Source organism: Bombus fervidus, chromosome 12 (assembly GCF_041682495.2).
Source record: "Bombus fervidus isolate BK054 chromosome 12, iyBomFerv1, whole genome shotgun sequence".
Taxonomy (NCBI): domain Eukaryota; kingdom Metazoa; phylum Arthropoda; class Insecta; order Hymenoptera; family Apidae; genus Bombus; species Bombus fervidus.
Window position 1 is genome coordinate 10,904,910 of NC_091528.1, and position 26,162 is coordinate 10,931,071.

At 48.0% G+C, this 26,162-nt stretch overlaps 2 protein-coding genes across 10 annotated transcripts in view; both read left to right on the forward strand.

Moving 5' to 3' along the window:
* Window positions 1-26,162, forward strand: part of Meng (serine/threonine-protein kinase meng-po) — a 215,426-nt gene that overhangs the window by 120,198 nt on the left and 69,066 nt on the right. The window lies entirely within an intron of this gene.
* Window positions 1-26,162, forward strand: part of LOC139992672 (cell adhesion molecule 2-like) — a 149,794-nt gene that overhangs the window by 109,285 nt on the left and 14,347 nt on the right. For all 9 annotated transcript variants that reach the window (XM_072013782.1, XM_072013781.1, XM_072013774.1 and 6 more), the window contains 3 exons: window positions 8,357-8,432; window positions 18,235-18,361; window positions 23,707-23,842. In XM_072013782.1, the coding sequence (XP_071869883.1) occupies window positions 8,357-8,432; window positions 18,235-18,361; window positions 23,707-23,842 (339 nt within the window). The remainder of the gene's footprint in view (window positions 1-8,356; window positions 8,433-18,234; window positions 18,362-23,706; window positions 23,843-26,162) is intronic.

Here is a 26,162-nt window from a genome sequence, read left to right on the forward strand (position 1 = left end):
TATCATGGCAGATGGAAGGGTTATGTGTACCGAACCAGCCGTAGCACCCCTCGGGGAACATCGAGCCGCATTGAACTCGACCGAAGCGACCCGTTCCACTATGAGCTCTCCATAAATATCGAATGATTGATTTTAATTGGGTCCAGCTATCTCTCCTCGCGTGGCTTTCTTCGCGTCCATTCACCGAGATTGCGAGAGAGCGTTATCTTGGAAATCGCCGCGAGAACGAGTTCCAACCTCGTATCTAAACTTCCGATACCCATCTCGTTCGACGCAATGAGAAAACTTTCCCTCCGTTGCTATCGAGTCCGCGCGTTCCTTCATCCTCTACATCGCTCGTATCTTCATCCCTGATACGCACGAAAGAATTGCCCGATCGTAGGCTGTTGCCATCGAAATTTCCGCGTATTTCTTCGTTTTCGCGAGATCCGTCGTAATCGGCTAGAGAAAGGAAGCAAAGATTTTGTTAACAGTTCGGCGATAAATATTCAGCTACCGTTTCGAGAGTCGCTATCGCGTTATACGTTTATACAGTTTGTAGCATTTTCCAGCGATCGGAATCGATTCAAATCCGTTGATATTAAGTTGGAAATCTCACGATACTCATCGTTTGATTTTGTCGTAGAAATGCAAAGCGTCAGACGGTAGCTTTATCGTCTGTTTCTTTTATTTCGTACACTAACGTTCGTGGCGTAGGTAAAACGGCGGCGCATTGTACGGTCGACTCTCAATGACTAACTGTATCTTCTGTCACATCAGTTCCACTGGATTCATAGGTCAAACAAATGTCCTTAATGGGTCTTTTCGACTCTCACGATATATGGGCGTACTCCGGCAAACCATCCGGATATCCATCGACCTTTGTCATTCTCCGGGATCCTTCTCGACCCTCCCGCCAGACATTTCGAAAAATTGTGTTCGTGGCAAAATTTCTCTCCCCGAGCGGTTCTCTGGTTGCGCACGGTAATAATTAATCGCAAAGCTGGCCACTTTGTTCCCCCTTGTCGCGTGGCGAATATTAAAGGAAAAAAAGATCGTGGTCGAACGAAAGGAGATGGTACGCTCGTCTAGCCGATCCGCGTTCTCCGTGTCGATCTCGCTCTCGTCCTCTCTCTCTCTCTCTCTCTCTCTCTCTCTCTCTCTCTCTCTGTCTCTCTGACTCTCGAGTGGCCCGTCGTCGACGCCGAACGTTTTCAGCCGAAAAAAGTAGCGCACGACACGACACGCGCCCCATCTACGTGATAATTAATATTAATGTGGCATGCGTTTCAGCTGAGTCAGCCAACCGTGCACGTATACCGCGCGCGCGTTGCGCTCCTCTTTTAGTTTTCTCTCCTCTCCTCTTCGCCCATTTCGCGTTGCCGCGAGGCCAATGGAATCGATGAACTCGCGAGGCACGCGAAAAACCAGTAGCTACTCCACTGTCCATTGGACACGACCGTCTTCTTTCTTTTCTTTCTACCCTCGAGCAAAGCTACGTCCTTCTCTCTCTCTCTCTCTCTCTCTCTCTCTCTCTCTCTCTCTCACTCACTCTCTTTCTCTCTCGAAAACAACGACGGAAACGGACGGCGTGCGATCTGTACGCGGTTTTTACGCGCCTGACCGGCATCGTCGGCGCCCTTCGCCGCCCAGCAGGCGTTCGAGGGGAAAATGTGCCTCGATAGCAGTACGCGAGGGCCGAGAACGTACATACAAGCCACGGTTTAGACGAACCGTCTCTTTTGTTCGCCCGCGTCGTTTCTTCCCTTCCTTTTTCACTCCTCTTTTTCCTTTTGCTTACAATAGCTGTGTGCCGGGGGACACGCGCGCGTGGTGACGCGGTCACGCCATAACCCGGAAGCCGCTCTCTCTCTCTCTCTCTCTCTTTTTCTACTTGTCTTTCTGTTTCTCTTTTGCTTGCTCGCAGAAAGAAGGGCCCACCGAGGCTCGTAAAGACAAAAATCGGCTCTCTTATCGTTGGATAAATTTATCGTCACGACTACGCCAACCTTTAGCTACACGGTAGGAGGGAACACGAGCCACCGAAACCAAAGATACGAGTCGAGGGGAAGGCGCTTCTATATCGCCGCCTGGATTGTCCGGCCTCGGGCAACGGCACACATTCCGTGTTCGCCACTTATTTCTCGACGGTTCTCCTTCGCCTAACCTACACGCACCCCTGTGTACGTACGCACGCACGCACGCACGCACGCACGATACGTTGCTCGCGCTTTAATAAATTGCCATCGTTGCGGTCCGATGCTGTACTCGAGAATAAATCGCCGAACGACGAAATACGTATTAATTCTTTGGGAGAAATTCAGCCGCATATACGCTGCCGGCAAATATATGATAAAATAGGACTGTACGAGCAGTCACCTGCGCTTCGACGTCCCTCGAAGTTCCACCTCGGGCCTCCAATAAAACGATCGATTTGTTTCAGAAAAATTAAATACTCGTTGTATTTGAAAATAAACTCGTTGTATAGCAGCAATCTGCGCCAATTGCCAACACGTATTATCTGGCGTTGATCTTACAACTGTAAAGAGATAAAAAGCTGGAAAGAAAGTCATTCGACGCTTTATTTGTGAATAAAGCACGCAACGGCTTCGATCGCTTGAAAGGTAACGATGCACGGACGAGATGACGTTGCCAAATATTCGCTCGATTTCCAAATGGACATCCGCTGATTCCAACGCCACTTTGTCGTAATATTACGATCGTACGACACGACGTCCAACTTTATCGAGTCTGTTTTATCGTTGTTCTACACCTGTTACGATCGCCTGTGCTTTCGAAGCTCACGATTCGCGATCGTTAACCTAGTCCGCGATCGTTGGCGGAACATACAGAGGAAGGAAGAAGAAACGCGCGGATCAAACTCGAAATCGGTATCGCAAATACGATCGAAGGTCGTCGCAGACGTACCAGCCACGTTCGTACGTTACGGATAGCGTAACGTGGATAAATGGAGAAGGAGGCTCTACGTTGCTCGCGGAAAGAAAATAACAGATTTGCAGGATGGTTAATCGTAATCGCATAATGAAAACGTTAATGTCGACTGACGGTAGCGCGGTCGCGTGAAACTCATCCGAACGCGATAATACAAGGACGGCCTTTAGCTTTCCGTGTCTCCGGCCCCCCTTTGAAGGAGCGCTTTAATTCGCGATAAGTACGTAAGGGGGAATTTAACCGGTGGCGTGACCAGATACGAGTTAACTGCCTACCTGGCCGAACAACCACTATATAGGATAAGATAACGACTTCTCGGACGTCCGTCCGGCCAACGTTCTCTCTATCGGGCAACAATTTCGCTCGGCCAATCGGTCGCGCGTTTGTGATCCGGAACACGAGGAATTCTTTTCTCTCGCGTTCCCGCCCTCCGATCGCCTCCGATCGAACGATTCTGTCAAAGAATTCCTGGAATCGTTGCGAGCCAACCATGGGAGAAAAATGCGCGAAAGTGTGTGACAGGATAAAATTGTATACCACGCTTGTTGCTACCTTCGTAATTACAGTTGCCGGCAATCGAATCATTCAAAGTGGCGATACTCGATGGCATTCGTGTTTTCCGCTTAATTTTATCCGACGAAACTCTTATCCGTTTTCCATGCAGTTTCGCGATTACGAATTCGTTCGGTTCGTTATTTAAAGTTCGTACGTACAATTTTAACAGCGTTTATTTTAGATCTACGTTGTACGATTTACTAGCATTATTTCACTTGTTCACTTTCTGAAAAGATTAAATTCGAATCGGTTCGTGCTGTGATTAAAAGTGAATGCACAAGTGATTTAAGTTAGCTTTAAACATTTTCATTCAAGCTTCGGATGAATTGCCTGATTTGGATGTTCTTCGACGAAATAAACTCTGTGAAACGAATCTGGCTGATGTAATATCCCATGGTAATTAATTAATTGCGGTATACACGAGCGATTATGTATCGAATTATTATTCGACCGGCCAAAGAAAATTTATTATTTACAATGTGGCGTTATAGTTGAAAAAGAGAGATTGTTCGATAGGATTCTACATCGACGATGCCATTTATAGAATTTATATATACGAAACTAATCCCTAGGTTTCAACCCCTAGGTTATCTCTACGTTCTTTGTGTTTCTTCGTTTGTTTAAAAAAAAAAAGCAAAGAGAGGAAAAGAAGAAGAAGAAGGAAAAGAAAAAAAAAGAAAATGATTCACCAACCGGCGCATATAATTACACGCTCGGCGTATAAAAAATGGCTCGTGAATCGTCGCTCGTTACGAATTGACCGAGAGGGGAGAGCGAATTACGCGCGTCTATGCGAATAAAACGCTTTTAAACCGTAAGCCTTTTCGCGGCGAGCATTCGGAAGCAGAGTAGAAAACGTCTAAGGGAGAACTATCTTTGTATCGCGGTTGCTGCGTTTCACCCATTCTCCGCCGACCGCGAATTTTTCAGCTCGTGACGATATTGTACGACGACGGAAATCGGAATAGAGCCCGGTGCGTTTCCGGACGAAAAACGGAACTCAATGAGTATCGCTCTCTCGTTACCGTGCCAATTAATCTTGCTTGCCTTGAATCACAGGTAAATTGGCTTTTACGATTTCGACGAATCGAGGCGGAATTCGAGGACGGAGCCTCTCTAACCGGAGCACTAGAGACGGACAAAACATCTCGTACATAGACGCGGGATACGATCGTATCGTTGCACACGTTGGTCCGATGTTTGAAAAAGAAGAAAAGGAAGCTAGTGGTGCGCGTTTAGCGCATCCAACGGGAAATCGTGACGCACGTCGTCAAAACGAGGCGACGTTGTCCCGTTTTGACGAGACGACGATGAACATATAGTTCATAGATAAAATGCAAAGTCTTTTGTTCTTTTGGGATAAACCGACTATTTGAAATTCGCATTCTTGCACTCGAATATATGCGCACAGAGCGCGCTCGAGTAATCGACGAGGGAGCGAGCGATACGACGTGAAAAAACAAATCGAAAATATAGAACGAAACTTTTTCGCGTGGCGCTTCGTTCCGCAGGAAATTATTTTTGGAATTTTTTGCAAGTACGCGTATACCGTACTAGGGTAATTCTTAATTTAATCATGTTTCAACTCTATCATTCTCTACATTTTTCATTTATTTGTAGTTAATAAATTTTCATAAATTTCGCGTCAAAAGATTTCTCTTTTTTGTAATTTAAGAATATGATTTGAAAAATACAAAAGATTGTTCTTCTTTTTTTTTTTTTTGCGAGAAAACACTACTGTTGAAAGCTTTTTTAACACGAGTACATTCTCCGTTTGATACCAGCGGACTCGTGTTTGAAACATTTTTCTGGTTCGACTATCGAAACCAACTATACGTGGGTTATAGGAAATCTACCAAAGAGAACTTTGATGGAACGTTCAACATGCCATGAAACGTTGGTGATTGTTTGAAAATTGGACTACGCTGGACCATAGAAATTCGAGTTAAGACTAGCCGAGAATCCGTCTTATATTTGTTACACGGTTTGAGAATTATCGGTCGTCGGATAGATAAATTTTGAAACGTCGATCGCCTATCGCGCAAGCGATAAAACAAACAGAGAATAAAAGAATACGACGGTGATAATGAAAATTCTGATATTTTCATGGTATCGCTTCTGGTAGCAACGACCGTATCGCGTTGCTGGAATTTCGCCTCGGACATTTCATCACGGATAGCATTTGCGGACATTAGGAAGTACCTCGGTAAACGCTAGCTAAACAGCTCTTCGTTAATTTCACTTTGGCGGATTTGGTCCGAAGAATTGGAGAAGGGTACGTCGAAACTGGCGGTTCTCTGCGGCTTTAATTGGAATCCTGGCCAATACCGAATCAACGCTGTGAAGAAAGCTCGTTAGATTAATTTGCGCAAAATTAACGAAGAATCGGTCCTAACGAATTTTAACGTCGATCGTCCAGTAACGATTTTCGCGACTCGTTTTTTCCCCGACAACCAAGAGAAACGCTCGTAGGACAAAGATGTAATCTACGTTTAGTTGTTATTTTTCCATAAATAATCGCCTTATGCTCGTTCGTATACGCTGTTCGGCCGGACTACCATCCGTGCATACCATCGTGCAGATAGCATCGTCGATGACGAAGTACCTGACGTAGAGGAACAGAAGGCACAGGACGCGATCGCGTAGAGAAAGCGGCGAGTTTGGTGGAGAGCCGACTTGGAGTGGCTATTCAAAGTCGAACCGGCGTGCAATTAATTCCTGAACGCGGAGAAAGCGAATCGAGGCGGCCGATAGGGTGCACTTGTGACCCGCGTCACGATCGTTCGGCCAAAAGCTGAGTAGTCCGGACCCGAACTCGCTTGTCTCGAAACGCCGCGGGCACTCTAATTCAATGGACGATTCCGTTACGTACACCGTAAGCGACGTTATTGTCGTGGCTACGAACCTCTCCAAACCGGACCCCGCAAAGCCAAAACGAGACGTCAAACCGGCGATTCTGTGCGCGGAGTTATCGATTCGCAGCGAGTCGCGATTCGTTCGAAAACTAATTTAACGTTCGTTAATGCACGGATATCAAATTTGCGCCTAATCGAATTTCTTCGGGCAAACGTCATCGTTGCCTTTCTCACGGTTCTCGTCGATCGATTTTTCATCGATGGAATCGCGCACTCGATGAGCCATTGGAACCGCGTATACACGAGCAACGTAGTTGCGTTAACTCGAGATAACGATACGTAATCGAAAGCCGTCTATACGTTAAAAAGTATCGCTTTGAAGGGAACGTACGAGCACGCGAGACACGGTATCGCATAGAAGCTTAAGTCGAAGTTTTCATCGACGAAACTGCTGATCGAAGTATAACTGGAAGGATAAAACAAGCGGTGAGATGCAAATCGATACAGCCCCACTGCCAGTCCCAAACGAGTACGCCGCTTGCTATATACCATACCTTTGAAGCGCGAGGACCGAATAGCGGACGAGTCCCTATGCAGCCCAACGGCGATAATTTGCAATTCGCATTTAAAACACGGCCGTGTGTCGGCTTTTTCGTGTTGGCCAGTCGCGCGTCGTAACGCGTACCATCGCGATTAAAGAGTCCTTCCACGTTTACGTAATTTGCACACGGAACTGACGCGCTTGGCATTTCCAAGTCCATTAAGATCATAGTCCGGGTAATTAGAAGGACAATGTATCTTGGTTCGTGAGTGGTGGATTAAGCGGTACGACCGTGGAAGAGATTAACCACTGGGAATGGTTCTTTGCAGCACGGTAACTTATAAGCCAGCCACGTACGCGAAACGTCCTGGGTTCGCGGGCCGAAGTTACGTTGTGTAGAAATTCCGCTTACGAGAGAAAAGGAAAGAAGCAAAAAAGAAGAAAAAAAAAAAAAAAAAAGAAAACGCGATGGGACGAAACAGAGAATCGTACTCGGTTGAGGCTCGCCTCGAAATCACGTTAGGACGTACGAAAAATTGCGTCTCTCCGAAGGAAATAATTCAAGCAAACTCACCTGCCGGTCTCTGTGCACTGCTCGCGTAACGATACATTACGGACGGTATATTTTACGATCCAGAGAAAGGCCGGCCCTCCGTGGAATAGCCACGCGTACCGTCACCGTCGTAAAATATCGCACGAGCTTAATTAAACGCAAACCCCTTTGAACCGAGCACCGAGCGCTAGACAGAGTCTCGTTCTCTCGGTTCTGCTCGGTAGCTCAGCGACTCCGCTGTACTGGCCACTCCACCAATCGGATTCGCCAAACGTACCACGTTCCTTCTTTCTATTTACCTACTTATTTATATTTATCGTTACGCGTCGTTTATCGTTTGTTCGCGGCAACCGTATCCGATGGAATTTCTTCCGGGTACCTCTCTAGTAGGGAGGACCATGGGAAAGCGAAGAAGAAAGAAAGGAAAGCGGCCACAAAGGACAGTACAATGGAGTTTGCCGAGCATTGTTTGAACATCTAGTACAATCCACTCGCGTTCTCCGTACCCCGCCTCTCTTGGTCATTCGATCGAGCCACAACTTTCCAAGCTTTTCTTCGTTGCACTAAGTAATAGTCGGTGGCTGGAGTCAAGTCGAACACGGGTCGACTCGAAGGTCGCCGCGAGATTTTATCATAGGAATGTCATTCGGGACAGAGTGGCGTTCAGAGTGCCGTTTTTTTAATGCTTTCATTGTACGCTTCTCAGTAGGTCAAGCGTTCGGCGGCATTTGAATCGAAAGAGATCCTCACCAACGGTCGCAAAGATGCCGTTGCTAGCTAGCGAGCATGCGCTACATTTCCCGCTTCTTTCGGCTAGTCCTTGCGTCCCATTTTTTCGAATATTAGAAGACCAAAGGGGGAAATATGGCTTCCGCCGATGTCTAAGAAAAAAAAAAAATTTGTTTCCTCTTTCTGTTACAGTGACTGGGCTGAAGCTGCTTTACATAAGCGTCCCGCCGTACTCCTTTAGAGGCCAGAGTGCGCTTCTCGAGTGCAGGTAAGAGTACTCGGACGTGGTGCAACGTCGTCGTCGAGCGGTGTCGTTTTCAAAGAGATTCTCGCTGGTCCTTCCGCGTCGTCGGTCGATCGATCGTACGGATGTCGTACATTCGGCTGTGTACTTGCCGAAGCAATCGCGTAAAGACAAAAACGGCTGACACGCAAAGACGTTCAACGAGGAAGTTATTAATTGACGTTGTCAATTGGAAAATATTGCTTCTCGTGTAGCGTCGCGTTCGCTACGACGATCCGCGCGAGTCTAACAGGTGTCGTAACGCTTGCGAACGATAGCGTTGGCATTTTTCGTCCGACTCGACGTCGCGTCGTCACGCGCCAGTCTCCCATAACGATTCTACCTTGCCGGCGACGTTTTCAGCGCGCGTTCGATGCACGCGAGATAAATCGATTCGCGGTCATCCAGCGAATAAATCCCTGGAAAACGACAAAGCCGTTGGAGTCGGACGCGAGCGATCGAATGGTCCGATACGAGTGAGAACCGCAACGAAGAAACGCGAAGACGGGTCGGGCGATTTTTCTCTCTTATTTACAGCAAGGGAAACCAGACGAGAAGAACTCGTAAAGACATCGATAAGATGCCAGCCAATAACGTATCGAGTTTACGCTTAGCGTCCGAGCGAGACGGTAAATAAGATTAAAAATAAGACGAGAAGAAGAGGATGGATCGGTAATCCCTTGGAGCTAGGAATCTCGATATCTTTCCGCTCTCTCCTCGCGCTTTATTTATTTATACTCGCAATATCGTAGACCGCAATCCGAGCGGGTAAGCTTCCTCTTACCTTCTCTGTTGGGGTTCTCGCCTGAGAAAGATGCTTCCCGAGGCATCCGCGCGCGTACGATCTCCGACTCCCGCGAGATCTCTTTCGAATTCGTTCGCGGAACCCTGGCCTCTTCCTCGCGCGTCCGCTTCGTGGCGTCCCTGCGCCTTCTCCTCTTCTGGTTACACCGCGATCTTGCAGATTTCACGAACAGCCACGAGGGCTTCTGGTTGAATAAGGGCCGAGTCGCTTCCAACTATGGAGAAGTTTCGTTCCGTTGTCTATTGCCTGGAACACCAATTCCAACGTCTAACTCGAACGAACGTTTCGCTCTCCAGTGAACGCGAGTTGGAACGCGCAGCCTGTAGCGTCTCCGCGTCGATCATCGTAGCGGTCCGTTCTCCCCGTCTTCGTCGGGTTTGTCGTATTGCGCCGGTAATTGCGCGAGTCCAGTAGTTAGCGCGGAATCAAAGTTTCTTCCGGTAGGAAACGACGGGTCTCGGCGAATCTCTGTTAACGAATCTCGATTAACCACGATTCATAGGCGAAGACGATGCAAGGCATCCGAGTATTTGGCTACCGGCGTTGCTTCGTCGTTTCTTTCTCTTTATCTTTATTTCGTCGTTTATTAAAACCTAGCTCGAAGCTTCAGACGCGTAAACGAATACTCGTACCGATCGATGTCTTCCGACTTTTGCCGAATGACCGTATTTTTAGTACGTGATCGATCAGAGATTCGGATAACGATGGACAACAACAGTCGCGTAAATAGCGCCGAACGAATCATTAGCCGAACGCCGGCTATAGATTTTGGAACTGGTCGAGAGTCGATTAATACAAGAAGCGTTTGTGAGAAAATCGTAGAATGGTCGTAAAATGTTTGCAAACATGTTTACTGGCGAGTACGCGCCTTAACGGTTACTACAGCCAACTAAACCCTGTGAAACTTCCGCAGAGTTGACCAAACTGCCGTTCATTCCCATACCAGACGACATCTATTCCCCTTCCAGAGACAGAACGCGCTGAAGGAGCGACGCAACGTAGGGCACACGAGGCTTTAAGACCCTCCAGCATAAAGCTTTCCACGGGAGTTTTAAACATCATATCATATCGTCGATAGGACGGAGTTTCGAACAGAGCTGTCTTCGCAGCTTTAATAAAATCGTACAGAGTAGCAGAACACGCGTTATACCACGCGAGAGTATCGAAGAACTGCGACGAGAGAGAAGCCGAATAGATAAATTTCGCGGTATGATTTCGTATTTGTAATCGGGTCGGATTAAAAGCTCGATCGGTTCTCGAGATATAAAACCTCGAAGCTCTAAATTACGAGAAACAACGAATAGTACGTGTTCTATCGCGGAAAACGCGTGCCGCCGATCGTAATAGTAAAAACAACGTCCCGTTGACCATCCCGTAAGACGTTGAAGCCTGTGAGGTAGGTCGGTAACTGGAGGTGCGCGTGCTAGATTCGATCGCGGAAATAGGAAGACGATATTAAAACGTTAAACATTATGCTCCGCTTTAAACGATGATATCTCAGGAATGGAAAGTCGTAACAGTATAAAACTGAAATCGTTTTAAAGAAGAGAGTTTCCCGTTTCCCGCGAGCTTATTACCATAGCGAAGATATGAAGAACTTTGGAATAATAATCGTACAAAGTTTCGGCCACTTTAATACGTTATCCGCAAGCTTGAAAATACGCGTATCGTAACGAAATATACATTATTCCATTACTTGCGAATTAATGTTGCGCGGTAGTAAATAACTGGTAAATACTTTTAACTTGAACGGTAATGTGCTACATGTAAATTAGCATGATATCTGGCTTGTTTTCGATACGATAGATAGAATACCGTAGAAATATCGATCATTCGTATTAATTTCTCTGTTGATTTATACGGATTGTTTTCGGACTCGTACTAAAACACGAAAGAGTGGTATAAATCTACATGAAAAAATAAATCGAAAATGTGGAGTGACATTTTATCGTAGCGTTATTTTGGAATAAATCGATAATAAAAATCTGTCGAATACAAGTACATTTACGCGTGATCTCGCGCGTTATGCCCGCGTATATAACGACGCAGTGTCGATGTAATGCATGCTTGAAATACTGTTTGTATTTATTGAATACCGAGTAATGAGAAATGAGATACAAACCTATATGTTACACGATAATTTTATTTATTAGTATTTAAAATTGTGGAAAATGATTTACTTTTCGTCCTACGTTTTTTGTTCTACGCATTGACAGCTAAAGGTCTTTAATCAAGTTGAAGGTCTTAATACGCAAGAAAAATTAGTCTACGTTGTATTCGAGTGCAGCGTACGTGTAACCGACGAATCTTATTCGATCTTTCGATGTACGTTGTCGCAAAACGAAGCTAACGCTCGTTATCCGCGTATATTACGAGGAACGTTCAATTATCTGAGAATATTTTGAAAGTTTTCAAGATTTATTACACATATTTTAGCAAAACTTGTCTCGTTAAGGCTTGTGCTGGAAACTAGCGAGTGTCTCGTGACTCACAGACAAGAGCGTACATCCGTCTCCTTCTCGATCGTATCGCCGAACCCTTTGTCGTAACGCGAGTTAAATAATCGTTAAAAGTCATACCGAACATCGAAATACGCTTTGAAAAAGATGGAACCAACGACCGTGGTGGTGGATTAACCGTGTAACGTGTCCTCGATGATATTTCGTGGATCCTTAAGCTCCGCGCGCGTGCCACCATGTTAATTAAGACGTAATGAAATTATGGTGCCGGCATTGCGCGTCCTACAATTACGGCCAGTCGGAATATGCATTCTAATTAGTGGCGCGGACTCAACGACTTTTCACGAAGAAAATAAGGTCGACCGTTGGATATCGCGCGCGCCTGCATTTCTAGTGGGTACTTGTTTTCACGAGCAATGTAAGAAACAGCGAGCAATTGCCGAGTTGACTTTGATTTTCGTGGGAAAATCGATTTTCGCGAACGTGTCGTCGACCTAGACCGCGAGATCGCTCGATAATATCCAACGAGACGGACGCGTCGTACGAAATTGCACCGTTGATCGGCGGAAAACCGATCGATCGAATCAACGCGTTGATCCCACCCGCGTAGCCAGCCAGCTGCCGAGCAAAATCCCAAGATTAATTCACAGAACGCGAAGCCGTGCGCAAGATAGGGTTTTTTTCAATTTTCCACGCTTTTCACGCGTCTTAAGCGTTATTTTCCTCGGGACCAATGCTCGCGTCGTATAATATGTACGCGTTATCGATTGTATCTCGGACGCATCAGAAAATCCATTTAAGCGTCGTGAAATCGCGAGGAAGAAAAGGACGAGAAACGGAGAAGAAAGTCGTAACGCGAGTTGTCGAACGGCGTTGCTCGAATTCGCGAATCGGTCGTGCGTTATCGAATTATAAAGTTGAGAAGCAAAATTCGTCAGTTAGAGTGGCATATCCTGCGCGCCGCTGGCACGTATCCTCGAACAGACTCTATCGAACTATTACGTTTTGAAACTCAATAACTTGAGAACAGCGAACCGGCGTAACGTTGCGATATTGAATTGAAACTTTTTCGCTATTCTTGTATTTTGATCGATCGATTTAGTCCGCCTCCCCCCAGAGATTAAAAATATCGCCTCTCGTTGCTTTTGACATCGAGGTACGGATTATCCTCGAGCGCTGGAATCTCGAAGCGATTTCGCTGGCGAAGAAGACGCATGTACCGCGCGACGCGCCCCTCGAAACAATCTAAGCTTATCCAATATAAAATATTCATCTATTTTCTACCGCTTTAAAATTATAGCGCGACCCAGTTGCCAGAAACGTGTTGTACGCTGTACGAGACTCGTCGTTGCTTTTTTTAGATTTTAATTTTGTAAGTGGGCAACACCGATAGACGATCGAACGTTATTATCTTGGTGCTGTACCGTTGTATGGACGTGGCAACGAAATAGCAAAAATCGAAGTCTGAGCTCCGCGATACGTCGAGAAATTAGAAGCGAGGAAAAGGTGTGAAAGAACCTTGGCGCAATAGGTGGTCGCCGTCTTTCCACTCTGCCACCGAAAGTCCAGAGTCTCGCAACTTTCCGTTTTTCCCAGGTATCTACCAGCCAAACGAACGTACTCTTTCCGACTCTTCGTTCTTACGTTTAGTCGTCGTCTCCTTCCGCTCGGTTTCTTTCAAACGGTAGAACGTGACACGTTCGTCCGGCTCTTTTCTCCGCGTCCTCGTTCCTCGTGGTCCTGTCAAAACAACCAAGTCATTCGTATTCTAATCTCATTCTCCTTCTCTTGTGGAATAAGGCTCGCGATAGCTGGTTCATAGACCATAGAAGAGCGAACGAAACAGCGACGATATCGTTTTCCTCTCGTTCCTCGTTTCTCGATTTTCACGCAGTCACGGTACGACGATCACCGTCGAGTTTTACAAAGTCAGGCTGGCGCGACATTCTCGACGATAAATACGGTCGATGTCCTGTTTATTCTCGGACGTCTTGGGAGACGCGTCGAGGATAGGACCAAGCGAAAGTCGTTCGAAAAATCGAAGGAAAAGGAAGGTGGAACGGCAACGAGACGATTTGCGTAATTAACGAGGTTCGAAGCTAAATTGACATTCCGCTGGGAGTGTCGCGCGGTACTCAGCGTCTTCTGGTACACTCGTAAAATCGATGTGATTTATTCAAAGGAAGGTAGGAGTCGGTATGGCCGTGTGTCCATTCGCAGAGTCGTATTCGATGGAAACGATCGTCGCTCGGTGGAGCAGTAGGCGTGGAAACGGGCGAGAGGATGAAAGCGTAGGGGGAGGAGGGAAGGCTGTTCGGGTAGAACGCGTCGTTTGTTTGGCTCGGTATCCTCGATTATCCGGGTCGACGTACCGTTTTTCTCGACAGAAGCGACATTCTCTCGCGGAAAAAGGAAAGAGTTGGACGACGAGCATGTACACGAAGTTCTTTGATATTGGGTGCCAGTCGAGCGCCAGGACGGCAGCATGACGTAGCAAAGAGACGGGGATCGTTTTCCGACGTAGGTATAAATTGCAAATTAGTTTACCGTCCCCAGCGAGCTCTCGGTTGTTGGTTTATCCGGCGCGTCGCCTCTTCTCTTCTCCGTATCCCGCTCCTAACCTCGCTCCGTCCTGTCTCGTTCCGGCAACCCGTTTCAGCTCACCTCGTTTCATTCTCCGTTCCGTTCTCTGTCCTGTTCAATTCCGGTTCGCCTGTTTCGTCCCGTTCCAAACGGCATTCCGAGCGGCTTTAACGGGGCGCGGCGACCAACGACCAAGTTCCTTGGTGATTTTGGCGCGCGAGCAACCGTCCCTCTTCGCCTTCTTGCTCGCACCCGTCGAAATTCCGGGGAATTTCACCGCCACGAAGATCGCGACCGGATTCTTCCGAGCGCGACTAACGCTTCGCAACCGTTCAACGGAATCTTCGAATCGGAAGCAAAGTCCAGAGACGGAGTGTGCGATAGACGATCGTCTGCGACGTTCTACGCCGTTCTACGCCGTTCTACGCCGAAACGCACTCCTTTCTCCTAACTTTTCGAACAGAAGAACGATCGACTTCTCTTCGTTACAAATCTTCCAACTTTGCGCAACTTGTTCGAACGGCTGGCGAATGGTAGTCGAAGGCGGAAAAACGCTTTCTCCGAGCTCCGTCCGGGAGCTCCATCGAACGAGATGATAGAGCGACGTCGGAACGAAGATAGTTGGGCGATTTTCCAACGTCAAGAACGCTTTTATGCGCATACAGGATACGACGTACAGTCGCGATACGTCGAAGCTTCAGCTACCTGCCGCCGCTGCACCGAAACTCTCTCCGCTGCGAACAATGGGGTGCCCGGTGGATATAAAGCAGCCTCCCTCTTGCGCGTTCTACCGCGACTCGCAAATCCGACACGCGATAATTTGATCAAAGAACAGAGAAATTTGCCTGGCGCGCGGTCCTCTACTACACCGTCGCTGTAGCTCGTTGACGAGCGGATACCGTGCGCGAACGTGCGCATACTCGACGAATCGAATCGAATCGGATGGAATCGAGTCGAAACAAAAGATTTCCGCTTTGCCGTCTACGACGGAAGGTCTCGCAGAAAGGGAAAGCAAAGGGTGGGGGGGGGTGGAAAGAAGGGAAAGAAGCAGCAGATACGACGGAAGAGAAAATTGGTAGGATCTATATAGAAAGGAGGGGAAAACCGGGAAAGCCGCCACAAAGAGAAAAGAAAATGGAAAGGCGGAGCGTGAGAGCGCGCGAGCTTGGAAATCCAAGGGGAGGTGAAGGGGGAGTTCCCGCAGGACACGACCCGGCAAATGAGCCGGAGGATGCAAATCAATCCCACGACGCAGCCCTCCAAATTGTGCACCTACGCTCGAATGCGGCAATCCCTTTTCCGGTAGCTCTGCAGCTGGCAACTAGGGAGCTACCTCCACGGCGGCGACGGTGACGGCGATGGCGACAGCAGCACCGGTGCCAATGCAAGCGGAAGCGGAGCAACCCCTCCCTACTACCGGATGCCCCCCTTGGGTACGTCGGCTATGCAACGATGTCACTATGCGACCGTGCCGCTCCGCAATGGTGCAACGATCGAGCAACCGAGCAACCGAGCAACCAAGTAACCGGCTAGTTGGCCGACAGACTGTACAAACGACGTCGCGATACAACATCCTACGGCGGAGCATCGACGTATTCCATAGGATGGTGCACGGTATCTAACGGTAACGCGGCGGCGTGCAATTACCTTATCGTACTCTTCTCGTCGTTGCCTCGACGATATAGAACGTCTACGTTGAAACGTAATCGACCGACTCTCCGTTGCAACGCAATTTAACGAGTCGAGAGAATGGCAGAGAGGAAAGGGGCGAAGCCGACGGGCTAAATTCCGAAAGACGATTACGATCGAGACGCGAGGCTAGACGCGAACGACAATAAGAGAAACGACGACGCATCCAGCCATCTAGGAACGGCACAGGAGCAGGAATAAAATACGACGCGGATAAAGTTTAATCGTTGGTAAACATAAGCTGGTCTTCTCGCTGCTTTGTTATCGAGACGATCGCCGCGAGCAGAGTGTGTATAATAGATACGGTCCAATTCGAGGATGAAAGTACCGCGTATTAGTCGACGAGTTTTCCAACGAGCGAGTTTCGCCGTCGCGCGTTATCCGCGATCGTTCCGTCGGATACGGTCGATGCTATTACGCGAGAGGCAGGCAGCGAATCCGAAAAGCAGAACGTATCGCGCCACGATGACTCCAGACATCGTCGCTCCGCTCCAACACAAACGTGCTAGTTTAATTACTTTACAAATATTAATTATCGTGTTGCACTCCAGCTCTAGCGCTCCAGCGGAATAGCCTGTTGCGCTTCGCGATTTTATCGGCGATTCCGATAGCGGAACACGAACGGTATTGATGTTGACGAACGACGATCACCGAAGAAGGACAGCGGAGTGGAAGGTCGATTCGATTTCGTTACGACGAAGGAAACTCTACCCGAGGAAAGAGAGAGAGAGAGAGAGAGAGAGGGCGGAAGGGACGGAGAAACCACGTTTACTTGTAAAATCCTCCGGACGTTCGATTCCGTGGAATTATCCGAGCTAAAGGATTTCCGGTTTTCGAAGATGGGACGCTAACGGAGAATCCTCCGAGGGACGTTTTTTTTTTTTTTGATTCCCCGACGGGAGAACGATGAACGAGAGGAAAGCACTCGATTAGCAAATTGATGCGATTCGCGACGCTACGCTTGGATCGCGGATGTTGATCAATTACCGTAATTGTTGTTCGCCAGGTTGGAAGCTTGTCACGCGACAGTGGCCCGTTCCTTCCTTCGTGCCGGGCATCATTGTAATCACGTTAAAGCGCATACCTACGGACGAACACGTAGCTCGCACGATTCTCGGCAACCGCTGTCTCGTTTATCCTGCGACGCGAGAACCCGAATCGTTTTTACTTGGCCGTTCCCACCCTTCGCATTACCGGCGTCTCATCCTTTTCCTGTTGCTTCTTCCCCCTTGCGGATGGAAAAACGTTCACCGCCCTTTCCCAAAACGCAACAACGTTCAGTTATATAACGTTCGCGAACCGCAGAAGACCGAACGGCCGGGATAACGAAACAAAACGAGACACCGAGACCAGATGAGACGATTCCATGGAATATCGGATAAACGAACGAAATCTCCGATATGTAAAGCAAAAAATACATCAAACGCGAGCTCGATACTTCAAATACGTTGCCGGAAACCGGTAACAGTTTCCATTACTCGCACGGCCCAACCATCGAAACGGTCTACTCTGCGACTAATCGAGAAACGATTCCGCGGTTCGTACGCGTCACGACTATACCGTTTCATCTGCTTTCGTCCTCGGTCTCCACTAATCGATATTAACCAAGAGAAACGCGCCGTGGATAGCAAGGAGAGAGAGAAAGAGAGAGAGAGAGAGAGAGAAATAGAGAGAAAACGAAATATTTATTTATTTGTTTAATGGCCATTCTGTTTTCATATCCAGTGATCTTGATAGAAATAATTGAAACAGGATGCAATGACACAACTATACATGCAAGAAGAACCTCTTTTATATACAGAGACACACAATGTCATGTACACGTACGTATAGCACCGTTCGTAAGCATCGGTGTATCGAACATTTCTTAGAAAATTCGAGAATCGATACAAGGAAGCGATTAATCGATCGGAAGCTTGCATTTGCAGAGAGTAAAGATTCGTGGAATCGAACGTATCTGTAATACGCAAGCTCTCGTTCGCCAAACGCGTTTCTATTAAACGCATTCCTATTGCAGCGTTAAACGTATGAATTCTTCGCGATCGAGCGTCCCGAACGAGCCTGAATATTCTACCTCGTGCAATAAGTTTGCTCCGTTCTCTATCAGAAAGAAGTTTTTCACGCTTTCGTATTGTCCGTCACGTGCGGGAAATCGTAGCGCGAGCAAATAGATAAACAAATCGTCGAGAAACTATGGAACCGGCGCTTTCTCTTAACGATAAGTCACGCATCGTTTGCTCTCTTGTTTCAGATACGACCTAGAAGCGGACAAGCTTTACTCCATCACGTGGTACAAGGATCACGAGGAATTCTACAGATACGTGCCTAGAGGGGAACCTACGAAGCACAGCTATCGCGTCGAGGGCGTTAAAGTTGACGTGAGTTGAAAGCTCTCCTGTGTCCCGCAACGTCGCGCACTCTTGTTCCGACTTTGGTATCTGATCATCGTATTGCCACGTACCACGCGCGCGACATCCGCTGTCCGCGTCTTCTCCGCCTTCTACTTTACGAGGATTATCTTTGTACGCCGACGCTCTGTGCAATTCCGCTCGACGCTCGTGCTCGATCGAAGCGCGATTAACCTTTCCGTGATCTCTGTCTATCTGGTCTCTCTTTCTCTCTTATTCTCTTCTCGAAGACCGGACGAAGACGAATCGGGGAGATCCAGAAGCAAGAGAAGCAGCGATTCGCGTATGGCGATGCCCCCGTTACGAGAACTAACAAAGCGAGCGACATCGACAGAAATTCCATTTACGAGCGACTGGTAAAAGTACAGAAGGAAAGAGCAAGCAGTTACTCGGCTCTTTTATCTCGTATCCAACTTCAATATCCAGCGTGTATCTCTCTACACGTGTATAGACGTATTTTTGTATTACGCAATGCGCTGAAACGCGCGCAATTACCTTTGCGAATATGCGTCGGTGGTCCGATCTAAGGTAAACATTTCGCGAATGCTTCTCTTTTTTCTCTCACGGTTGCCGACGTATCGCGAAATTGAGTTCAGTCGGTGGGAAAGTAACGAAGGTTTGCTGGATACGAAAATGACGCGACTCGCTACGATGTTATTGTTTTATTTAACAAGTTTACTTTTGGATTATGTTTTTACATGGAAATTTTTACGTCACGTGCACTACCGTTTATGAACGAACCACTCGGAAATGTAATGAAAAGCATAAAGAAGCGACGCCGTTACAAACGCTATTTTTTTCACTTGTCTCGAGAGTATGCTGTTATTTTCGTATCATCCACTTGTAACAAATCAACTCGTGGAAAACAGATTTGTTTCGGAAGCGAACATCGACGATAGCGTCGTACTTACGTAACGAAACTGAGAAATTAACGAAAAGTAGAGTTCGTTGGTTTGTCTACTGAGAAGCTGAGCCGTGTGTCGGAACGTCTACTAGTCTCGTGTAACACGTAATAATCGACCTAGATCCGCGATCGGTATCACGTGTTTGTGAAATCCGTTTGAAACGATTTGTCGCAACACCGAGCCAACATATAATATATTTGAAGTTCTAGCCAAATAATTCCTCGATTCTTCTGCGAGTCACGCAAGGATAACGACTGGGAGATCGTAAGCGTCGTTTATGTGCATACAGAGTCGTAACAAGTGGCTGCAAGTTGACGAGAAATTGGCTGGCTGATCGTAAAGACGTTCGTTTACTCTGGTACTGAACGAACAACGAAACCAATATCACCGGCAGTGCAGAGAATTCGCGTTTTTGCGAGTCCCATTCAAAGGAGAAAAGGTAGAACATTCACGTACGGATACAAATGCGACCAGGTGACGATAAACTAGCAGAGTGTTCGAATATTGAAGCGTTTCGTGTCACGCGATAAACGTAAAAGTCAGCCATTACCGGTTCCTCGTGTAACCATCGGTTCATGAGTATCGGGACACTTACGAAACTTTAGATCTCCTGCCTTTTTTCGATCGCTTCTGACTTGCAAAATTTCTTCCGTTTCTCTATCTTCCGTTTATGCACGTTTCTCAAATTTTATCGATATTAATTACGGCCATCTCTAATTACGGCGTTGGAACAAGCTCGACCAAGCGACGTTCCGTGAATATAAAACTCTAGTCGATTAATCGTTGTTTCCGATAGCTTGCTCGATCCTCGGACAAAATGTCGGGTTAGCAGCACGTGTTTCAGAACTCGCGACCAAGTACAGAGACCCGGAATTCGACCGCGGTAACGCGGCCGATCACCATGCGGAATGTAAAAGCGAGTCGCGCGCTTGTTCGTCGAAGAGATGGCTCGTCCACGGCGAAGACGGCACCCAGCTTTGAACGTAAGAAGACTCTATTCAATTTCCCTTTCCAAATTTTATTCCACGTCGTCTATAAAAGTATTTCATCGAACCAGTTGGAATGGACGGAGTAAAAAGGGCGGAGGAACGACGGGGTGGAAAAGCATAAAGTTCGCGATACGTTTCGATATACGTCGACGAGGTGGATGCGCGTTGTCCCCGTACAGGTGGAACGAGGTCGCCTTTATCGTGCCGAATAAATGTTTGACGAATCGGGACGAGACTAGGAAGAGCGGGAAAGAGAGAGGAATAGAGAGAAAGAGAGAGAGAAAGAGAGAGAGAGAGAGAAGGAGCGAGATCGCCGCCATCTATCGTGACTGAAGGAAGAGCGACGCGGTGTAAAGTCGGAAAGGCGGAGGAAAAGCTCGGAGGTTAAGAGGAAGAAAGAGCTGGCTGAAGGATAGGAGCAACCGTTGGCTAACCGATCGATTTCTCGGATCGCGCGATGTGGTCCCGGAGGCCGTGGAAGGCAGAAACGGATCGCACGAGACTCGTCTATTCTCGGTACGATACGTCCGCTTCCGATTCGCGTTTTGGAAGGCACGAAAGTTCCGTTTTCCTCGACGCTCGTTAATATCGGCCGACGCGTAACGAGCATTACGTGAGTCGAATCGGCTCATCCTTTTGCTCCGTTCTCGAGATCGAGAAGAGAAAAGGAAGAGAAAGAGAGAACAGCTATTAATCTGACTCGGTCCAATGGCTCTCCGATATCGACAAAGAAATTTCTCCGTGGACAAAAGCGAGCGTGTCTTTTCACCCCTCCATCCGGACCATTCCTCCACTTGGATACGCTCACGTGACACTTATTGGAGTAGCAGGAATTAAGTGGATTTAGCGGGCGGACTCGTATATTTTTGCTCGGGCTCTCGACTTTTAATTTTCCCTCTCATTCCCCCTTCCCCCTTTTGCTCCGTTACGTAACACCACACTTAATTTCACTATCTGAAAATTTTAAATCGTGACCCCGATTCCCCGCGTTTATTTAACTCTCCCTTCGCTGCTGCAGCGCTCGTCCGGTTAAAGGTCGACTTTAGAGAGAATAGAAGAAAACCAAATGGCAGCTGCGATTACACCGCGAAAGCGCAGGGTATCGTGGCAGACTAATCGACGACCAGAGGAAGCGATTAAACGCTTTATCGACCAGAGATCGTTTTCCTGTCGACGCGCGACGCTTTCGCACCGTTTTCCCAACGTCAACCGTTTCCCAACGTCCCACGGTAATCCCCTCGTTCGTTAATTCCCTGTTCGCTAAAGACGAAGAATGTACCGCGGTTCCCTTTAAAATCGTATCGTGTTTCGTATCGCAGCGAAACTTTTCATCGGCTAGGAATCGAAGTCTCAAACCTCGAACTCTCTCGCCAATGCTTTCGCGAAACTTTTTCCCTCTGTCTTGCTCTTTCGTGCGCTTCGTGCGAAAGTTTGGCCTTCCGAGACAGCGATCCTCTCGTTCCGTGTCACGACGCGTTTTCAAGAAATGTAGCACACGCGAAACAGCGGAGAAGAACGAGTCACGTTTTATCGGAACGCATCCGACGATGTAGCGACGTGCCGCGTTTCTCGCTGAATCGCAGACACGCGTGTCTCTCTATCTCTTTTTCCCTCTCTGCTCCCCGAGCGACCTAAATCGTTCGGCCGAAGAGTCGCGTTCGCCGGACGAAATAACCCCGAAGGTAATGCGATTCTCTCCAACGTTTCGACTTTCCTTCACCCTGCTCCCTTGTTTTCCCGCAACTTTTCTCCCCGTTCTCCAACGTAAATCGATTTGTCGATGAAGAAAGTTTGCGTTCGACCGAGTCTCACCGCGGCGGAATAAACGTCGACGTTTCCCCGCGATCGTTAAAAACTTGTCGGCAACTCGATCTGCCCGCTCCTCGTCCAGATTCCGTTGCATTCCTTCGAACGATCGGATCGTCGCGACGCGGACCGACCGCGTGCAAACGGGAACGAAGAAAGGAGGGAATATTCGTAACGTTGGAGCGGAAAGACCCGCGCGTAAGGTAAACGGATTAACGACGTCGCGATTCCATCTATTGCGGGTCTTCCCTTTCCGTGCGAGCTTCCAACGATCGGATGAATCGCGATCGGATGCCTGCTCGATCGCGTCGCGACACCCATGCTTGCGACGACATACCTTTTCCGATCGAACTTCTCGAAATAGATAACTATACACAGATCCCTCGTACTTAACGCCGTTATACTCTGCGTCGTTACGCTTCGACGCGACGATGTCTCGCTAACGTTCGGTTGGTCTCATCGGGCATCGAACGAGTCACGATGGAAACGTATTTGTTGCGTAAAGAGTGCCGCTCGACGTTAGCCACGAAGGTTAGAAATCGTGGCATAAAACTCGTACGGAACGCGTTCAGCCGCTTTCGCGATGCTTGGCAACGGTATCGAAATTGTTAGCGAAACATGGAACGTGTGCAGCCGTTGGGACGCAAGGGACGGGAGACAGACGCACCTCTGAGCAACGTCGGCTCAGCGACGTACCTTTTCTACTTACCGGTGGAACAAGTCCGCTGTACCCATCTATCTCGCCGAAATAACTTTCAGTACGTAGAGCCGGTACCGGCGGCGACTATGGCAATAAATCGATATAAGCGCGTAAGCCTCTTACCTACCTAATAGCGTAATATTCTGTCTATGAAGAATAATTTCAAACGGCGTGTGGAAAACGCAGCAGCGAGCCACGCGAAGAGCTGGACGGTGGACTTGGACGCGTCGAAGAGTGGCAAAGCTTCGGAAAAATTGGTGCGAAAATGTAACGGTGGCTGTTTGCTCGCTCGATCAAACGAGAAGCTCCATCTCGTTCCATTTGTATCGGTAAACTTTGGTACGGAGAGGGAAAGACTCGCTCTCGTCGATGGAACGCGGGTCGACAGAGGCAAAGGGTTTTTTCCAGGTCGTCAGAGAAGTGCGTCGACACACGGAGCCTGGCATCGATCTCGCCTGCCGCGGCCACGAGATCCCCTTTGAAAGATAAAGCGATCGTTGGCAGCCCCGGGTTGCTTCCTGTCGCGGATAGCCCAAAGAGAAAACACGGTCGAATCGGACAATTAGCGTTCGATCCGGATTCGCCGATCGTGTAAGCCTCTATATTTGGTCGTTTGGTATCCGAGCAAGGGGCGAGCGAGTCTGAACGTTCGGGTCTTCTTCGGCAACGATTTATAGAGGTTCCTCCCTCCGTTAGTTCGCAAAGAGATCTCGCACGATGTTTCCAAAGTTTCAAACAATCTCCGTATTACACAGTTAATTTACACGTAGTTTACGCATTCAGTTCGGAATAAAATAGTCCTTGTGGCTCGCCGAGAGCTCTTCGAGAAAGGTTCCTATCTGATCGATGCTTCGCAACCACGAGCGTCAACGATTAACATGGAAGATTCATCGAACAAATTCTCGTTTGTTACAGCACCGAAAATCCAACGACAAGGAGGTGCTACTGCAGGACGTGAGCCTGCACAGTAGCGGACGGTACAAGTGCGAAGTGAGCGCGGAGGCTCCCAGCTTCAACTCGGTCAGCGCAGAAGCCAGCATGGAAGTCGCAGGTGAGCGAACCAGTCTGCGTCAACCGTCTCTCCTACTCTGATCTCTTTCCGTCTCACTTTGAATCCGTCCCCGGGTTGCTCCGCTAGTTAATAATCCTTTGATCACCGCTATCGAACCGCCATAATTTGCGCCGAGCGTTCGCCATTTCCGAGTTTCGGTCTACTCTGGTATTCGAGGGGAACGTAAACGGGTAGAAGGAAGAGAATCATCGGTCAAATATTTCCACAGCGTCGTTCTGCAAGTCGGACGAACGGATGTCAAACGACGGTCCAAAGTGGAATCGATCGAGCCAAAAACAGACTGTCGGCTTTTGTTCCGCTTTAAAATCGATCACAGGGACGATCAAGGTGTACACCTGTGTACTGGAACGAAACGAGGATACCTGACGACCCATTACCGCGAATAGCCGTCGTGTGGCTTCGGCTTTAGCTGACTCGCGCTTCCATCAACCTGCACTCTAGACCTACGACAACAGAAAACTTCGATCTTTCTTTGGAGCGTTAAATTTTAGGATCGCGTAAAGACGAGGCAAAGTCCGACGAATATTACGGGGATCGTAACGCGAAGCCGCAGACGCGTGGATGGATGGCAGGCAGCAGCGTGGAACAGAGAAGGAAGAGACGGGAAACTATAAACGAAAAGGAAAGGCTTCTCGACCGTAAAAGCATCGTCGGCTCGGTTCTCGGGAAAGGAGTCGCGACGCGGCAGACTAAAGGGCCGCGCACCGCCTTCGAAAGCTTTCCCGTGGCGTCTTCGAAAACGATGAAATTTCCTTTCTGCGTCGTGTTCCTCTTCTCGTAGTCCGGCCGCGCTCTCCGACCCATGCACGATCGATAACCCACCACGTACCCGCCATTACCGTACCTTTACCGACCTCGTGGAAAATTTGGTACACGGCAAATAACCCGCGGCCATCGTTCGTGCCTCCGCCGAATTCCTCGTTCTTCCGATCTTTCTCCTTTTCCTATCCTTTTCTTCCATTCGCTCTTTTTCTCCTCCTTCCAGCCTCCTCCGCTTCCTTCCTTACTTCCTTCCTTACTTCCTTCCTTCCTTCCCTCCTTCCGCGAAGCTAAACGCATCACTTCGTTCAAACCGCAAGTGTCGACGCAAACGAAAAGCTAACAAGAAACCGCATGCCACGGTTCTTCGAGCCTCTCTTCGCGAACGTTCGCTCCACCCAGTCTAAAGTCCCGTAACCAAAGATTTTCGCGTTTCTCGTAAATTTCAATTTGTTGCTCATTCTCGCTCCGACGAGGAATATCGCGTACGCCTCGCTTCGAATACGCAAACTTGTTAGCGGTATAGGAAAGGGGAAGCGAGCGGATAAAGTCTCTCTCTCTGTCTCTCGATAACGAGAAGCAAAAAAAAAAAAAAAGCGAGAAGGAGAGAGGAGAAGCAAGGTCCCGTTGTAAGCCGAATCGTGTATCTTTGCGCGTAAGGTCGAACTCGACGCGCGAAAGGATCAATCCGGCAGCAGTCGCGAATGGCTTCGTTGAATATTCTAAGCGGGATGTCGTGACAGCTTCGAAGGCTTATCGAGGGGATGAACTTTTATCGCGATCGTGCTCTCGAAAACGATCCGACGGCGGAACGTTTCCTCCAACTGGTCCAGATTAAATCTCGAGTCGCGAACGCTGGCAATCTTGCTAAGATATTCGAGAAATAGGAAGAGCTTCGATCGCGTGTCGATCGATCTACGCGACGGTACGCGTGCTCGCGCAATGCAAACGCCACCATCGACCGTTCGAATTCGCGAGTGATTCCTCCCATGTACCATACTTACGTCGGATTTTCCGTTAAATTGCATCGATCGAGGAAACTAAAAACAAGCGAAAGAGACGGCAGATGATTCGCGGTATTCCGAAACGACAGTCTAAATACGAAAAAGTCGTTGGTATTGATACGTGCAACGATCGAAACCGAAATACGTGTAAATTAGGTCGTTGAGAAAATTCATAACGAAGAGGAGATATTTGCGGATAACGTGTCTTTACAGAAGCTTCTTTCGCGGTAACGTTTCGCTATTTATAGCGCAATGGAATCGAATACTTCGATTGATTTTATATTCAACGGTACACAAGCTTCTCCCTTCGTTGTTCGGAATCATCTTCTCTCTCCGATATTCTTCGATTTTTCCCGTAATTACCGCATTTTAGAGAATTCGGCATTTACTTGCCTCACGGAAGAATAATAAATGATTCTCAATCTTGGAAACGTCATGGCGTGTGTATATCTTCGAACGACTCGATATTGGAATACCGTAGCGAGTACAAACAAAGTGGTCTCGACCGTCTTGAGGAATATCGTTTAATCGTCGCT